Source organism: Eptesicus fuscus, chromosome 3, assembly GCF_027574615.1.
Source record: "Eptesicus fuscus isolate TK198812 chromosome 3, DD_ASM_mEF_20220401, whole genome shotgun sequence".
In the NCBI taxonomy this organism is placed as follows: domain Eukaryota; kingdom Metazoa; phylum Chordata; class Mammalia; order Chiroptera; family Vespertilionidae; genus Eptesicus; species Eptesicus fuscus.
In genome coordinates, this window is record NC_072475.1 from 23,819,770 (window position 1) to 23,833,969 (window position 14,200).

Genomic DNA, 14,200 nt, shown 5'->3' on the forward strand with positions numbered 1-14,200 from the left:
TGATACATCAATGACTCTCATCTCTCTTCTCCCTGGGGAGCTTAAAGAGGCTCCTCTTCAAACACACACCTGGTCTTGAGGAAACCCTGGTAGAAATCTAGAATGCCACCCCATTTTCCATGGGATACAGCCACACCCCTTTGCATGGCCTGTAAGGCCTAACCATGACCTGAATCCCCAGCTGGAAACAGTCCTCCCTCCAGATCCCACACTCCTGCCCTCATTGCCATCACTGCTCTGCTTTGGTTCCTTAGCCTGGAATGTCTCCTGCTCACACTCCACCTGCTTCAACCTGTTGTAGGCTGATGCAACTGTCAAGGCTCAGAGGACACCTTCCCCCTCGGGTCCCCAGTCAGAAGTTCTCCTCAGTGCACTTTGGTTTTACCTCTGAGAATCCATTTGCAGCTAGTGATGTATAAGTCCGCCTTCCCCATTAGACAGCAGTCTTCTTGGAGGCAAGAGCCTTGTTTTCATTTCCTGCCCTACACACAGAGTGTGTGTTCAATAAATGTCTGTTGGGTAGGATTGCATTTTCTGCGGTTGGTGATGTTCTGAGTTCTCAGGATCAGGATTTCCCGTCACGATACCAGAGAGAAGCTCAGATCTGTGCTTTGCAACAGTGAGTTGGTGAAGCTGACCCCAGCAGTCCAGGCACCTGGCTTGTGAGCCTCTTGGCCAGTTGCCAGCATTTCTAACATCCCATCTGCCAAAATGGGGGTGGGGAAGACAGAATGAATGAGACAAACATCCCAGCCTTCCCAGCGGCAATGCATTAAGAATATACCTCCGTACCTACTAATCCTTCACCCATGAATTTTTCCCAAGGTGAACCTCATGGTCTATCCCCAAGCGCTTTTTCAAAACACTTGCAATAGGTTGAGGCAAGCACTCATATCCAAGCTGCCTTTCTTAATATGTTGAATTTTGCAAAGTTATAATAAATATTTTTACCATAAGGAGAGATAACTTAACTGCCTCCTGAAACACCAAAGTTTTGGGCAAAATGAGTCAGCCCAGTGAAAGTGCTATACCCAGCACATAAAATAAAATATGGCCTATATTGGTCTGATAAAGCTAGGGAGTATATCAGTTTAAGTAGTACACCAAGATGTGAAAATTCTTACTAGGGAGAGTATAAAACATCCTACACGCTCAAATTCTAGTGGGTTATTTAATGGTTAACAAAGGAAAGGAAATATATTCTATCCCCACTGACACCAGGCCAAGCGAGGGTTCATTTCCCAATCCCTTGTTCCTGTGAATGAGAAAACAAAGTTATCAAATTTGAATTCATTTAAGATTCCACCCAATTTAAGCCTGTTTCATCCACAGCAGGGAAAAATATATTGACCTAATGGAAAAGGGAATTTCAAAGCTTTGTGGTGCACTATTTGATACAGGCATTTACAGCTAAGTTCATTGAAACAGTTTTCTGTCTGATTCTATAAATTTTTTTACTGGAAACATTTTCCCCATAGTCACTAGTGTTGGATAATACTTCGTTTTCATGATTTTGCCTGGTTATAGTTGTATTTTGCCTTGCTGAAATACAGTGTGTTTTTTCTGAGGAGGCAGTAACATATCCATCACCTTAAAAATTAAGAAAATAATTCTGGATATATAATTCTGCACTTGTTTTTAGCCAAGAAAGATATCTGAAAATCTAGTTTATGTGTTTTAATACAGAGAGAACAAAGCAATGTGTCCAAATGAAAACAAAAAAAAATCATCTCAACAGAGCTACATTATACACCTGATCTGAAATAGAAATTTAGTAGAAGCACAGACATTCCTATTTAAAATAGCACTTGGTGCCTCAAACATCAGGATTCAGACATCCAGTGGTTTTAAGAAATAAATATGCAACGCTTATGTAAGCCAAACATCTAGTATTTTCTCTTGGAAAGAGGATGGTGATGGGGGAGGACAGGAAATGGGAACATCTCTCTGGTACATGTCAGTGCATTCATGATTTTTGAAGAGTAGAGACCACACACACACACACACACACACACACACACACACAATCATGGGTAACTAATTACAACTTCACATGAAGAAGCTCAGCATTAATACAGCCACCTCCTATTATTTATTTATATCCACTATGCCAAGGGAAGATTTGAAATCTTGGTGTACTTAGTATTCTCCTTTGCACTATCTAAAAGCATCAGAAATTACCAAGCTTCCTGAAATAGAAAGTACTTTGACAGAACTGCTTGAATTCAGAAGAAAACAACTCTCGGAAAGGCATATGACAGTCAGCATAGGAGAGCCAGTAATGGGGAAAGCATGCTAGGAACACAGAGACATGCAACGAGGACATTAATCCTGGTTCCGTTTGGACGCCGTGCTGTGGCCCACAGAGTGACGGCAGTTGAGTTCCTTGTGCTCAGGTTTTCAGTTGGGCACAAAGATCTATGTCTGTGGTCCTCAGTCATTTTAATACAGGTGACTCTGGCACTCTCTGTACTCCCAACACCTTCACCTCCTCTACCCCACACTCCCAGTGCCATTATTTTAATTTTTCAACATACGCTGAAAAGTCCATTTAAAAATTTGTCTGCATATTTTCCTGGCTCATCTAGCTATCAGTGTGCCTTAATTGAAAAGCAAAGCAAAGGAGGTGGTTAGGTGGGTGGAAAAAGATCAACCAAAGAACTTATATGCATATATGCATAACCCATGGACACAGACAATAGGGTAGGGAAAGCCTGGGGTGGGGGATGAGAGCAGGATAGAAGGAGTCAATGGGGGGCAAAGGGGATATATGTAAGACTTTCAACATCAAAGATTTAATTTTTAAAAAAAAAGCAAAGCAAATTTAAATGAACTTTGCACAGAAGAAAAACCAAATAATTAATTTGAAAAAAGATTACAACTCAAGTATCGCTTTGTATAGCAGGTGGAATTTGGATGTTCAGGCTGAAGGGCAGGCAGTGGATGCTGCAGGCTTTAGTCGGGATGAATTAGAGTTCCCATCTGTAAACTGGAAAATCTTTTTGCAATGCCTAAGTGATTTCCCAGTAATGTGGTCAGTGTTCTCAGAGTCAATAATTTCCACCAGGGCCCGATAATGATCATTTAAAAGCATTAGCTCACGTGATCAATGCACCTTGCAGTCGAGGGCATGGCTTGACAGGAAACTGAAGCTCTCCGGTCCAGTCCTTGAATTTCAGGGCAGGGGAGGGAGTGAGAAAAAGCCCTCTAAACCTCAGGGATTGTCAGTGGCTGTGTGTATGTTTTCTAAGGGATGGCGTCAGTGTCTGGGCCCATGTTAAGCCAGCATCGTTCATTTTGGAGAAGGTGGCAGTGGAGAAGGAACCAGAGAAAATTCTCGGTAGAAAGGACACGAGTGGCTGTTATCCCCTTGTTTGCATAGCTACTGCAAAACCACCACGCATTGCATACGGCTCATCTTCCAGTGAAGTGGTTTGTTTTTTCCTTTCCTGTATTCATCTGGACCTCTTGGGAGTGAAATTAATTACAGTGTTGACCCCAAACATCTAAAGTCAGAGTCTTGCCACCAAGCATAGAAATATGATCTAACGTAAAAGGATAATGGCTGTATAATAAATTTTTGCAAGGTCTGGATCTATGCTTCTAAAATTTAAGGTACATTCACAAATCCAAGAGCTCTTTTTAAAAATGTCTTTTCTGATTCAGTAGGTCTGGGTTGGGACCTCAGAGTGTTCATTTCCAGTCAGTTCCCAGGAAATGTCAGAGGACACACTTTGAGTAGCAAAGCTGTAGAATACATCACAGGTCAGTCCACATGATAGGAAATCACCAGATATTTTAAGCTGGTACAAGCCACCCAGACAGCGGTGGTACAGCTCCTTCTGTGGGCGTGTCTGTGCTGAGCACCTTGTGGGGGCGGGTGCAGAGAAAATGCATCACCATCGGGGGCCCCACCCTGCAAGCTCTTGCATCCGTGTTTCAGGAGGGGATGTTCTGTCACTTGCCTCTGGGTAGTGCTTATTAGAGAATCACTTATGACCGGAAAAGGCGTAGAGGGTAGAGGAGCAGAATGGTGTTCATTCTTCACTTAGTGCAAATCCTTGTTGCTGTTGTTTGGGAAATTTCATCTTGGATTTTGAGGTGCCTTCTCCAGAAGATAATATATTTTTAAAGGATATGTGTGCATATATATGTACTAGCGTTCCCGTTGCAGGAAAAATCCTGCAATAGGATTTCCTGCTGCACTCTACCCCGCCTCCACTCCTCCCTTGTCGCCCGCCCCGCCTTCTCGGCCAGCCCGCCTGCTTTTCCCTTCTCCCCCGGCCCCGCCTCCACCACGCCCTTGTCACCCGCCCCGCCTTCTCCACCAGCCCGCCTGCTTTTCCCTTCGCCCCCGGCCCCGCCTCCGCTCCGCCCTTGTCACCCGCCCCGCCTTCTCCACCAGCCCGCCTGCTTTTCCCTTCGCCCCCGCCCCTGACTTCGCTCCTCCCTTCTCCTCCCCCCGGCTTGCTTGCTTCTTCGAAGCTTTACTCCCTTCTGCAGCTCTTGGCTTCTTTTGACGCTGTCTTGATATGCAAATTAGCCGCCATCTTTGTTGTGGTAATTTGCATACTCTTTCTGATTGGTTGGTGGGCGTGGCTTAGGTATAGTGAAGGTGTGGTCAATTTGCATATTTGTCTATTATTAGATTAGATGTATGCAGTCAGTATATTATTACTGTATGTTAATTTGAATATGTATATACATATACATAGTTAATAATGAGAGTTCAAGAGTTTGGTCATTTTAACTATATATTTAAGCCCACCCTGTAAAAATGCAAGGAAAACGACATTAGTTGATTAGGCTTATAGTGTTATGTATCTTACTAAGTCTTATAGTCTCAACATTTTTATAATTTCATCCATGTTAGCTCTTGGTTGTCGATTGCTAAGTGAACTAGGCTGCTAACCAAGGTCAGAGACTGAATGAAGTTCATGGTAGCTCCCCTCTTTTAACCAAAGCAGACCCATTTTTAACTTTGAACATATGTGGTTTCCACAGAAAATCTCGGTTGAAAAGCAGTAATGTGAACTATTAGTATTTCCTACCATGGACAGCATTTAGAGGAAACAGTTTAAGCAACACTTGCATTTCTCCTGCGTTCATGTGCTTATGCGACAGCTCTTCACTGTCCCCTTAACGTGTGTGAGGCCGTGTCTGGATGCTGTGGGGGGAACAAGGTGAATAAGCAAACTCTGCCCCCTTAGAAGCAGCCTTGAAACCCCATGGCTGATGGGAAGGAGCCACAGTGGCTCCAAAAGCACAGTGTTGAACTGGAAAAGATCCACTCTCCCGCGTGTTAGGTCACGGCCCTTGGTGGAGGCACTCTCATTTTATTTCTTGAGGTCTAATTGGCAGGGGATAGTGGCGATATGTGCTAGGTGTTCCTGATGTGCGATTGATAGTATGTGATATTGTTATAGAAGTGCTGCCGGAATCCTCTCTGTACTAAATCTTAGTTTTTAAAAGCTGTGCTGATTATTTTAGTGTGGGCATTTGTTTCTTACCAAGGCAGCCAGTGGGAGGCGGTCTGGCACGCCCACTTAGAATGTGGGCCACGGAAGCAGGGGGCCCAGGTTCACCCTCTGGTCTGACCATTTGCAAGCAGCCTCACTGTGGGCAGGTTACTTATCCTCACTGCGCTCTCACTCAGCTATAAAATGCAAATGATAGTAGTATCTACTCCATAGTGTGACTGTGAGGATCAAAGACGTGTAAGACACACGTGGGAGGTGCCTGGCACATAGCAACCCCTCAGGAAAGGTAACTATTGTTATTAACTTACCTAATAATAGAGAAACATGTAAATTGACTGTACCTCCGCTACACCCACAGCCAATCAGAATGAGTATGCAAATTAACCCAACAAAAATGGTGGTTAATTTGCATACATACCTGGGTCCCGGGAACTTCCTCAGCACCCAGGTCACTCCCAGCCGGCCATTGGAGGAGGTGGGCCAGAGCCTGTGATTGGAGGGGCGGGGAGAGGGGGGCGCTTCCTAAGCCTAAAGCCTGGGGCAGAGGCTTTAGGCTTGGGCAGGGGCTGAGCCTGGGATCGGAGGGAAGGGGAAAAAGTCAATAGAAACATATCCTCAGGTGAGAATAAAAAGAAAAATAAAGAAAGAAATGTCATATCCTATGAAAGACACATCTTGAAAATGCCTAAAGAAAGTTGTCATTTTTTCATGGTGAAGGGACTGGAGTCTGTGTTGATGAAAACACCTTGGTGGCTGTGGTGACTGGCAGTGGCTGCAGCAGCTGGATGATGGGGCTGGCGCCTTCCCCTGATCAGCCTGGTCGCCTCCTGAAAAGGGAGGCCAGACTGCGGCTTAGGTCCACTCCCAAAGGGGGCAATCCTAAGCCATCAGTAGGACATCCCCTGAGGGCTCCCAGTATGTGAGAGCGGGCAGGCTGGGCTGAGAGACCCCTCAGGATTTAGTATACACAGATTCTTTACGGTACAGATGCTTTATTGTAACCCCAAAGCCTTCACCTTGGTGAATTCTCCGGTGTTGGGAACACCCACATTGGGGCAGCACCCAGCATTGCCTCACAGCCTTGGGAGGTGTTTTGGGTCCCTTGTGTGCAGATAGTGGGAGCCTTGTTTAGCATTAGGGTCCTGGGGCCTGGAAGAGAATAAGACATGGGAGATCTCTGCTAGGGAGAAACCCTGCCCAAATGCGTGTGGCTCCTGAGACACAGCTTGTCATTGTACTGTCTGCAAATGTGCAGGTCACTCTCTTGGGAACTGAGGGGCGGGGGGCCCGAGGGTGGAGTGCAGGGAGGATTTGGATTTGGGTCAGGGGCTGCAGAGGAAGCTATTTGCTTTGCAAAAGTTGTGCTACACTCAACTACATCGAGACACATTCATGCCACCAGTCTTGAGCAAATGGAATTTTTAAAAAATTGTGGGGAAATAGACAACAGAATTCCAGCATTTCAGCAGAGGATCAGATGCCAAAAGACTACCTTATGGCATTTTTTGGTTGGTTAGAGTGTTCTTCACAGCTTTGAACTTGGTCAAGAATTCATATTGGAAAAGGTATTAACTAGTACATCTGCTGATTTCTGTCTACACTTGTCAGAGGAGGAGATGGTGTTGTTAGACAGAGCTTGCCCTTGGAGCTCTTTGGCCCACTTCTGCAAACAGTAACATCTTTTTTTTTTTTTTTTTTTTTTAATGAGCAGTGGGTATATTTTTCAGTCTCTGGCGCTAGTCATTCAGCAGTGATGAGAGTGTGTTTGTGTGTTGTTTGTCTGCCTCTTGCACCCAAACATCCTCCAGCTGTGGGTCTTTTCCTTCTCTGTGTGTAAAGCCAGTAAACAAAACCAAAAGCCCTGGGAATAGGGTGAGGAGAGCAACAGAAAGGAACCTTCTCTTTTGTGAAAAAGCCCGCCACCGGCTGAATCTTAAAGAAAAGCTGATGGATCTTTTTCTCTTGACTGTATTAACAGAGCAAAGCGCCGATCTTCGGGCGGAGGGGTCCTTCTGTGGGTTGGAAGTAAGTTTCATCTTCGTGCTGGGGCTTCTACCACAAGATGAGACATTTACATCTGATGCTAAGAAATGATTGGTTGTGGGGAAAAGAAAAAAGAAAGAGCAAACATCTGTCCTACAGGTTAGCCTTTAAATTATACTGTTTTCATTCTGTCATGGGATACCCGGCTTTTAACTCGCTGGTGAAGTCTGCGAGGCTGGGTTGTTTGCATCTATTTTTATCTCCTCCACTCTGCCCCGGGTTCAGAATAAGGTTGCTGGTTTCCTCCCAGAGCCCCTAGCCACAGTCAGCCCTGACCTGGGCAGCTGGGGAGTGGAATCGGCTTTTCCTGGGTTGGGAAGAGGGAAGGTGCTGTGGAGAGGGATCCAGGCGGGATCATCCAGGGGAAGGCGACGGCAGATGGTGGGAAGGCTGGCCTTCCCACCGGCCGAGCGTCAGTGCAGAGTGAGCCTCAGAAAGCGGCAGCTGCCCCGGTGCCAGCACACAGGGCAGACCAGGGCCGGGCGGGCGGTGTCTCCGAGACAGAGCAGGACAAGGACACGCACAGCCGGGCACAGACTCTTAGCTGGCTCTCCCACGTCAGCATGAGCAGTGAGCAGGGTCCTGAGCAATTGGCACATCAGCCTATCAGAATTCAGGAGAGGTTCTTTCTCAAGTAAAATTCTAAAGAGTCAAAGGATGAATTTGGACAGTGATGGAATGGATGACATCATCAGTCAAGAATCCCCATTGGATATGGAGGGGAATTATAAAAAGGTAAGGGCGGGGGCGGGGGGGGGGAGAGTTCTTTTGTTTGTGAACAATTGGACCATTTTTCTCACTGGGAGAAAGATCACCCTTGAGAAGTGGCCAAATTCCACAGTCAGTGGCCATTGCCATAATATATTCAGGAAAGCTGAAATGCACAGAATTGAATACATTAAGCTGGGAAAGCTCTCCTTTCTGCTTTTCCCAGCTTGTATTCATTAATATATTTAAGCAGTAACTGGAATACACATGTTGTTATTCTGAAGTTGAAAAAAATTATACATTTAGTTGCTAGGCAGGCTTTTTATATAAAGGAAGAATTTTTTAAATTACTGACATGTTAAAAATTTGCCTGCAATTAAAAATTACTAGAATGTTTAACCTGTCTTTCTAACTTTGACTTTTTAAAAAAATATTAAGTTTTACTAAGAGAAGGTGTGGGGTTTTAAAAATTTGATGCGGTATCTACTAATTCTTTGCCTGCCTTTTCTTTTGAAAGCCAGTGAATATATTTTTGGAATGTTTTATATGGTAATTGCCTGGTCATAAGAGGCCCAAGTAAAAATAGCTTTAGTTATATGGGTGAGGTCATGAAATTGAACTACAAGTGTGTGCTTGTCCGTCCACAGAGGGCTAAACACATGCTCCGTCCTTCTCCCTTATTATTTTCCCTAAGTCAGATGTAGGTCACGGCCCAGCACAGGATGAAAAAGAAGGGCCCTCCCATCATGGAACTAACACAGGAAGACTTGCTGCTCAACTTCTGATTTGATCAAGTTTGTCACAAACTTGTTTCCCCAGAGTGAGATAGAGAAAGAAGCTTCTGTCTTGATAATAATGCAAAATATGGCAGTCTGCGTCTTATATGCATAATTGTGTGTGAGAATAGGCGCTGTTTTGAGCATATGCTTTATCTCTTGGAGCAGCCCAGGGTAATGTATGCTCTTCCTTCAGAAGCTGAAATGTAAATATGTGAGATTTAAATGACCTGCCATGTTGCCCTGCGTGTGTTTTGTCCCTTGCGATCCCCAAGGAGGGAATGAGTGCCCGAGGTGGTAAGTGCACAGAGTCCTGGAACCCCAACACCTCTCAGCTGTCCCCTCCTGCCGGAAGTGGGTGCACGGCAGACGCTGGGGACACTCAGCAATCAGAGTCGGTCACTTACCCAGCCCAGGAGAGCCAAGTGCACGCCTCTCACACTCCCTCTTACGTTCAGGGCCAAAAGACGGCTCTCGGTTTTCTTTGTTAAATCGTCTCAGATAGAAAAGTGTAGGTCAGTTTGCACTTAGGGAAAAATGAGAAACATGCCATTGCTCACGCAATAACAATAAAAGAATGGCCCCTGTAGTTTCATGCTCCTCCGAACCTGAGAGCCCAGATGCCTGGGATGAGTGAGCGGTGATATGAGGCAACCTGATACAGCACGGACTAAAGCCACAAGCTTGAAAGGCTCCAGTCGCTTTGAAACATCAACAACAACAAGACAGAGCTGCAGTGTGAAGCCCATTATCTGACTGAGGCAGCGGGGTGCCACATGAGCTTTCAGGAGACCTGGTGTCTGACAGGTCAAGTAAGAAGCACCCCTAGATGAAACCCCTCGATGAGGAGGATGCCAGAGGTCAGGCGATGTTGTTCTGGACCCTAACATGAGAGTTGTTCTCTTGACGGTTCAGCTTTCTAACTGCCTTGCTCAGGCAAATGCTTTCAAATTTATGCATATTGTGTTTACTATGAAGGCTTCATTATGCTAAAAAAAAAAAATACTAGTCTTAATTTCATTAAGAATGTCTAGCAAAACAAGGCAACATATGTTTTCTTTAAAGTACAAAGAGCAGGAAAAGAATTAGGTAGTATAAAAATCACTTTTCCTAATTGGAATCTTCTTTTTCTAAGTTTCCCCCCCCCACCCCCAAATGTTTTGTTTTTGCTGTTTGGTTGACTAAGTAGAAAATTAAATTAGGTGCCATAAAGCAGGGGTCTGCAGGCTTTTTTGACCTTGTACCCATCAGTAAAATGTTTTTGAGCCCATGCCTCTAATATACATATATTTTATTCATAAGTTACATGCACATATCATTGTAAAAATACATACATATAAAACATATACCAATAGATACTTTTAAATAAATGTTTAAATATAAATTAAAGTTTTAATAATTTCCCTTTCCTCTCCTGTGCCTATGAGGTCAGTTGTCAAAAACAGTTGGAAAATGGATATACCCCTGCCTACTGGTAGATACGACAGAACTTCCTATACCAGTTGCACTAATAAATACCACATGGGTACAGGGATTATTTTACAAGATTGTAATAAAGTCAGGCAAACAGCCTTGGGGGAAAGGTCACTTTCCGATAACTAAAATTAGATTCCGCCCAGGCGGGGGAAGGAAGAGAGCAGGCATCTGTCCCTTTCCTTGGGGAAGGCCCCGGCGGTTAGCAAGATGTCTCATTAGGATCTCTGGTTTGCTCAGTAGCGGTGAAGCTGTCCTCAACAGGACACAGATCTCAGTATTTAGGAAGGAAGGCCTGCACCTTGGCAGAATCCAGGGTGTGTATGTTCAGTGGTCATCGCCCTGCCTTGCTCTGCGCAACCCCCGACCCTCTGGTAGAGCCCACACAGCTGACTGTCTTTAGGAGCAAGCATGGGCACATCTAAGGCCAGGATCGCAGAAGGGAGAATGGGCTTTCCCTCAAGGGGCTCGGGTGGGAGGGGGTGGGGGGGGGGCGGTGAGAGGTGTTGGGGTTCCAGGACTCTGTGATATGGATGATGCTGCCTGGGTGTTTGGATAGCTAGTGTAGACCGAAAAACACGCAGCTTGTGTCCTCTCAGAGCCTGGGAAGATCCAAGTTACACTGATGGAGAGAGAGGAAATCGGGAAAAGGTAACATAGACGGCAGAAGGCTGGGAGGCTCCCACTGTGTCTGGGAGCAGAGCAGACCCAGGGAAGCCGTCCTGCCTCTGTCTGCAGGCTGCCCCTCCCAGAGAGGAGCGGGGGCGGGGAGGGGGGGAGCGCGCAGGCCTGTGCAGTCGAGGACAGGACGGGGAGGCCTGCTCGCCTCGCTTTGTTCCTCCGAGGTGCTGTGCATCCAATTACAGTGAAAGATTAGGGAGGAGCCCGTGAAAACATTAAAAGGCTGGAAGGAACAATATTTAAAGTGAAGCCACAGCTGCGCCTCATGTTTTTTTAAAAGGTGAATGGGAATGACTGCTGGAGATAAACTGCAATAAACAGGAACACAGAATGCCAGCTGCCACTCCAGACCAGAGCTCTGCCCTCCCCACTCAATTACTGAGGAAAAGCAGCCGTCGACCTCCATTAACCCTCCCGTCTTCCTGTCCGTGAGGGCTGATTGCGCTGGAAGGACTGCTCAGCTCCTGAGCCCGGAGCCTGGGCCCACCTCGCCACCTGGGGACAATCGCTCCCGCTCTCCGAGCCAGGGTCTCCCTTCCGTTGCTGGGAGGAACGGGCCTGGAGGGTCTTAGATGATGTAAAGATGAGGCCTCGGCTCCTACTTCGGGGTTCCTCCCCGGATATCACCCTGCTTCACCAGCATAGTCAGGGGACGGTTGTGTCAAGTAACTAGGTTTTCTGGGCATGTGGTGTGTGAATTATAGCTCAATAAAAGTAATAAACCACACACGTAACAAACAAAAAAAATGTGTATGGTTTATTTTTCAATTGAGATATAATTTATATACCCTAATATATGAGACACAGCTCACATACCATTTCAAATTTTGATGGGTTTTAATATATTTATAAGGTTATGCAAACCACTATCGTCTAATTCCAGAATATTTTCATCACCCCAAAGAAACACTGTATCCATCTGCAATTACTCCCAATTCTTTCCTCCCCAGACATTAATCTGTTTGCTGTCTTTTTACTTTAATTAATTTATTTATTTTAGAGAGGCAGGGAGAGGAGAGAGAGAAACATCAATGATGAGAGAGAATCATTGATCAGCTGCCTCCTGTACGCCCCCTACTGGGGATTGAGCCCACAATCTGGGCATATGCCCTTGCCCGGAATCGAACCTGGAACCCTTCAGTGTACAGGCCAACGTTCTACCCACTTAGCCAACCAGCTAAGGCTGTTTGCTGTCTTTATGGATTTGTCTGTCCTGGTTAATTCTGGCTCTCTCTATTCCCTTCTTGGTTTTTTGTTTTTTTTTATTGGGGCGGGGGGGCATCTTTTTTTTTTTAATATATATTTTATTGATTTTTTACAGAGAGGAAGGGAGAGGGACAGAGAGTTAGAAACATCGATGAGAGGGAAACATCGATCAGTGCCTCCTGCACACCCCCTACTGGGGATGTGCCCGCAACCAAGGTACATGCCCTTGACCAGAATTGAACCTGGGACCCTTCAGTCCGAAGGCCAACGCTCCATCCGCTGAACCAAACCAGTTTCAGCTCTATTCCCTTCTTTAAATAAATATATTTATTTATTTATTTATTTAAAATATATATATATATATATTGCTGATAGTATTACAGATGTCTCCCATTTTCCCCCCTTTTACCGCCTCCTCCCAGCCCCTACTTTCCCCTTACCCCCACCAGGTCTTTACTTGCCTTATTGCCTGTGTCCATGAGCTGTGCGTATAAGTATATAAGTTCTTTGGTTTATCTCTTTTCGTCCCCCCAACCCCACATTGAGGTATGGCAGTCTGTTCATCTCTCCCTTTAATATTCACACCTACCATTTAAGAAGTTTCTCTCTGGGCCGGGCACCATGCCAACTACTTTCTATATAGCATTTCATTTGATCCTTAACACAACCTCAAAGATGAGTAGTATTATCTTTCTTCAGAAAAAGAAACGGGGGCTTAAAGAGTTTCTGTAACCTGCACTAGGAGGTGTCAGAGTCAAGATGTGGACTTGGGTCTTCTTGACCCCAGTTTCCCTGCCCTGGCCTCCTCCTTCCTGGTCACGTGCCTGTGTCTGGCTCTCCCAGATCCTGAGTCCACCGTGAGGTGGGAAACTGGGGACACTGGCTTCCTGGCAGTGATTGATTGAGGTCTGGCTGTTTCATAACCATCCAGTAGGTGTTTCAGACTGTTGTGTTCTGACAGTGACACTGAATGCCTGCGATGGGTTTGCAGACCTCTGAAATGCACCTGTTAAAAATAGAGCTCCCAGATAGCAGTGTGCTGTGGGAAAAAGCAGCCTCGGTCATCTGAGGACCAGAAAGAGCCCAGGATGCTCCCAGCGGTTCATGTTTGGGACACGCTGCTCACGAGGGAGGAAAACTTGAGTTTTCGGCGGCGGCCCCCTAGGACTGAACGTGGAAACACTTGCACTACAGCAGCCAACTTTGTGGACTGCGCCTTGGGCTCCGATACCTTCGCCAAAGTTCCCATTCAGTCAGTGAGTGGCTCCTGAAACTTCAGCCCTAGATGAGATGTTTGTTAAGTCCCTTTGCTCTGGTCCTTAACAATTAGAGTATTCAGGTCTCAGGGAGTCTGTACAACAGCACTTCTATCTGCCTGCCCCTGTTTATACCGTCCCTGTAGCGTGGGGACAAGCAATGCAGTCGATAGGCAAAACCGTCCTCGGGGCTAACACGTAATTGCAAACGTCTCCGTTCTCTGCACTGGCATCCCAGCACTATTGTGGCCTGCCCGTTCTCAAGTAAAGCATGTCCCAGAGTCCTTCCTCCAGTGATTCTCATGAAGATCCTAGGTTATTCAACTTGTGTTCCCACTAGTCATCAAAATCTTCCCGGGGATAAAATAAGACACAAGAACTTGACATAACCCACACAGTGCAAATAATTATGCATGTGCCATTCAAAGGCGTAAGACGTATTTTCTTACAAAATGTTCTTTTTATATTTTGATCGTGTCACAAAACCCATGGTTGTTTCAGAGAGAAAATAATTAGAAAATACCACCAGTATAGTTGAGTGTTTGTGGGTTTTTTTTTTAGTTTCTATTTTAAAGAA

General features: G+C 45.6%; 1 protein-coding gene across 4 annotated transcripts in view; it reads left to right on the forward strand.

Annotated features, from left to right (window-relative positions):
• The window catches only part of SCHIP1 (schwannomin interacting protein 1), a 115,871-nt gene that overhangs the window by 65,415 nt on the left and 36,256 nt on the right, over positions 1–14,200 (forward strand). The window contains exon 1 of one of the 4 annotated variants that reach the window (XM_054713681.1): positions 7,746–8,258. The exons of the other annotated variants lie outside the window; for them this stretch is intronic. Coding sequence (XP_054569656.1) covers positions 8,181–8,258 — 78 coding nt within the window. The 5' untranslated portion in view covers positions 7,746–8,180. Of the gene's footprint in view, positions 1–7,745; positions 8,259–14,200 lie in introns of those variants that run through there. 4 annotated transcript variants of the gene reach the window in all.